The sequence below is a fragment of the Puntigrus tetrazona genome, chromosome 1, assembly GCF_018831695.1.
Source record: "Puntigrus tetrazona isolate hp1 chromosome 1, ASM1883169v1, whole genome shotgun sequence".
Classification (NCBI taxonomy): Eukaryota; Metazoa; Chordata; class Actinopteri; order Cypriniformes; family Cyprinidae; genus Puntigrus; species Puntigrus tetrazona.
The window spans coordinates 796,803-801,085 of NC_056699.1; the positions used below are offsets into that span (position 1 = coordinate 796,803).

A 4,283-nucleotide genomic window follows, 5' to 3' on the forward strand; every position below is an offset into this window, starting at 1 on the left:
ATATATCATTCTTTAGTGTCAAATCATTCTTATCTGCTCAAGAAACATTTCTGCTTATTGCTAATGTTGAAAACAGTTGTTCTGCCCCAAATCTTTTTCTGAAATCCATGCAATTAACAGCCGTAAAGTATGGCGTGCCACAAGGATCTGTGTTAGGCCCGCTGCTACTTTCATTAAACTTGTTGCCCCTTGCTAATATTATTAGAAAGTATGGGATTAGTTACCATTGCAATGCAGATGATGCTCAACTATATATTTTAACGGGACCAGATGACACCTGTAAAGTATCTCAGATAACAGAATGTGAAATTAGATGAACGCCACAATCACATTCAATTGGGTTAAGATATGACGTATTGGACCAAAAAACAGTACACAGAATCTCTACAGTTTGCGTCTAGATGAATGTACTGTACTGTACTCGGGTGTCATGTTAGACAGCAGAAAATTTCACTTGAAAATGTTATGCATTTATGACCTCTAGGCAGGGTCAATAAAAAACGCTACAGGTGGTCCGAAATGCAGCTGCTTCCTTACCAGCTTAAGAAAATATGATTACATTACTCACATTTTACTACATCTCTACCCTGGGGACCTATTAAGATCCACATCAGTTACAAAATATTACCCTAAATGGTTTATCTCCTGCATCATTCAGTGCATCCTTGAGAAATAAAATAACTAAATTCAATTAGTTTTTGAGCTTAAGCTACTGTACACAAAGCGCAGAGACAAAAGAACACTAACTATAAAAAATTAAGATTCATATCGCTGACGATTCAATCACGATAACAAGGCCACAGTTAAGGGAAGTGAATGCAGGTCTGTTCTGAGACGCAGTATGCCGCTGGACACAGACCCAATTAGACTTTAACAAGCTAACGAAGCAGTCGTGAAGTGCAGAGACTCAGTGAAACACAGAGTTCAGAGGAATGATGCGCAATATCGAAAGTTAATATTCTGTGGAAACGAAGAGAACATGTGCTCGGTACCGATGCAAACGTCGTAAATCAGTGTCGTACTGAACATCATTTAAAATATTAATTACACAGTATCTTCATAGCCGCAAACAACTCATATATGTGACACAACTCATATAACACACTTCAACACCTCTGCTGTTAATAACGATGTGGTTTTGAAGCTTGAGTGAATTAAAGAGACCTTCGCTCGCTAAAAAGACCTCAGATTTAGTGCACTTTAATTTCGGCAATTTAGAAAACCATCGTGCCAATCATAAATCTGTGAAAACTAATTGTGCTGCACTTTGTGCTCGTAATATTCCGACTGACGGTTTCAGACGTTATAGCTTGGCTCCCACTGAAGACCTCCGGACGTTCTCGTTCACCCCGATTCAGTCCCGTCTTTGAGAAACACACAAGTCTTTATTATGGCTGTCGATTTTAACACGATACTTTGGCTCAGACGTGTCTGTCATCTCACACTGATGCAGGATGACTCACTTCGTAAAGATGTTATATGAGGCTAAAATTCATGAAGGCAAAATGCCACTTTTTTATTTGTATCATATGATATAGTGAAGGAATAGCACACCGGAAAGAGTGCAGCTTTTCTTCAATATCGGCGCCGTTGATTTTATATAAAAGTTTAATAAAACTTACATTTTTATTGCATAAATTAAATTTTACATAACTGTTGTGCCTTTCTGAATTACACGACATTACCAAATGAATATGTGTTTTTTTATTTGTTTAGTGTTTCATTGATTCAGCCGCTAAATGAATCAGTTGAATGAATGATTCAATTACTCATGATTTGTCATCACCTACTGCTGGTTTTACTTTAATATCGAGTGTATTTGGTTTATTTTTAACATTGAGAGCTTTCATTTCTTAAAAAATCATGCTTAAAAATTTTAAACATCCATTAAACCCCATTTCTGATAATCATTCACGCAATGTTGAATCTAAATATTTCTTAATAAAATAGCTAAAGTTTTTTCTCATTTAACACTGTAACGCCACAAGTGTTTGTTTTAATGCAACTGTTTATAACTTGCGTTTACGTCGCAATAAAACGTCAATTTAATCTCAAAGTAAATATTAAAAAGTTGCATGTGTTTCTATGAAAGCTATGTTTAAAGCTTTTCTCATTTAACAGGCTAATTTCTCAAAATCGATGCGTGAAGGATTTGCTATTAATTCATCTAATTAATCGGATTTGAATCTAAAATACAATTCGAATCGCTCGACAGCCCTAGATTTCATATCTAGATTACACGGAAAACAGAGTGTGAGTTTTCTCAACAACGAAATGTGGAAATCTGCAATGCAACTCCCAGAAAACATTTCAGTCGGAAGATCTCGGAGTCTGAACGTTTCCGGCCCTCACCTCAGTTATCACGGAAGGCTTTGAACGTCTGATCAAAGCGCACATCGGCTCTTCACGGCCCCGACGCCACAGAGCCACGGCCATTTGCATACAGATAGAACAGATGAATCGAGGACACTGCGCCCTACATACTTGCTGTGATGTCCAGCGCCCTACATACTGCAAGCGGCAACATTCAGAGCGGCTCTTGACAAACATTACTGTTACCCACCAGTACCAGGTCACCTGAGGGTCGGGGGAGCCGGACGTGATGCAGGTGAACGTCACTGACTCCTGGTAGTCTGCGGTGGCGTTGAACGACTGCTGCGGCACGGACAGAACCGGAGGAACTGGAACGACATCACACGTGCACGTTCAACACCGTCTCCGGTCAAATTTAGTGTACAGCAGAAACAATGTGACAGCATTTACAAACACCAGATAAAATGTCACCAATAAAGTCTTGCATGCGTCATGTTTGCATTGGACTTATTATTACCGAATATTCTGCATTATTAGTACGCATGTCTTGAGCAATCAGTCCTTCACAGGTGTCTAATTTATTCCAGATGCTACATGACTATAAACACTGACACGTACGACATATCAAAAGGGTTTTTTTTGCACGTCATATTTAAATAGTGTAACATTTTCACATAAATAATAGTATTTAAATACATAGAATACGCGGAATGAAGTGAGGAAAATTCTAAAGTGCCATGTTCCTGATTTTAGAATATTGTTGCAAAATATAGAAACACTGAAATGTATTTAGACGTACACGCACGCTCAGATATAACGTACTAATACTGAATGAACAGTATTTCCTGACAGAGAGAGAAAAAAAGCTAAATGGGAAATAAACATTAAATATAGCAAGAGAACACAAGCTTTTATTGTATTACTCAATAACGCATTTTTGATTAATCTTTGGGTAAACACTGAATTATTAATGAATCGATGAGCTGTTGCTTGATATTTTATGCTCCGGTTCTAATGTAAAAATGTTTTTTTCTGTTTTTCATCAAATGCCGTTATTTTCTCGACTTTATCTCTGGTCTGTAACGAAACCTATTTAGCTGTCAAACAGTATTTCAGAGTGTTAACATTCACACTTCTATCTAATTCCCAGAATAACGTCCTTCTTTAAAAACAACTTCGCGTGGCGTCAGTTTTTTGTGCCGAATCCATCTGATACGAAGCTTTAAGAGAATCAAACAGCTCCTAACAATGTCTCTCCAGCGCAATCATTATTCGCCGCTCTGTGATTCGCCTCATGTTTAGAATTCAAAGAGGCTGAAATAACTTGTTTTTTTTTCTTTTTTTTTTTGGTGATGCGTATCGGCGAAGGACGACGCAAATGAGACGCCCTCTATCTCTGTGACATTTTTATTTAAAGGATCAAGCAGATGCAGACAGAAGTTGGCGATTCGGCCCTGTCTGCGCTCAAAGCGCTCCTCTGATGATGAAAGTCAGGGTTAAGGGCGCAGAAAGAGCACGCTAGCGCACGTCTGCATGCTAATCATCGGCGTAAGCGCGTCTACATGCAGAGACGTACAAACACAGACCAGGAGCTTCTCGACCAGCTTACATGCACGCTATCCAGGGCAACCTAGTCAAGTCTCGCTGGTTAAGCTAGTAAAGCTAGCACATGACATGCACGAAGAAAAAATAAAGCTGTGCACACGATTTCCTAAAACTGCTTTGTTCCCTCGATTCATACACTCGAAATCCCCTGCTCCGCAGAAACAAGCACGAAAACAAGATGTGACTCTTCTATCGTGTTCTTTGCACGTTAAAAGCACTATTTTATATAGATAAGCATGGAAAAGTGTGTTTGTTAATATACGATTAGGAATTATCATTAAGATTTTTATTTCAAAACATACATAACATGTGCATAAGTATTTTAAAAAATAAAAATATTAAAAAAAATTAAAATATATAATGTG

General features: G+C 38.1%; 1 protein-coding gene across 1 annotated transcript in view; it reads right to left on the minus strand.

Moving 5' to 3' along the window:
* The window catches only part of LOC122342059 (neural cell adhesion molecule 2-like), a 60,001-nt gene that overhangs the window by 30,577 nt on the left and 25,141 nt on the right, over positions 1 to 4,283 (minus strand). Inside the window, exon 7 of the mRNA XM_043235840.1 lies at positions 2,564 to 2,681. Coding sequence (XP_043091775.1) covers positions 2,564 to 2,681 — 118 coding nt within the window. The remainder of the gene's footprint in view (positions 1 to 2,563; positions 2,682 to 4,283) is intronic.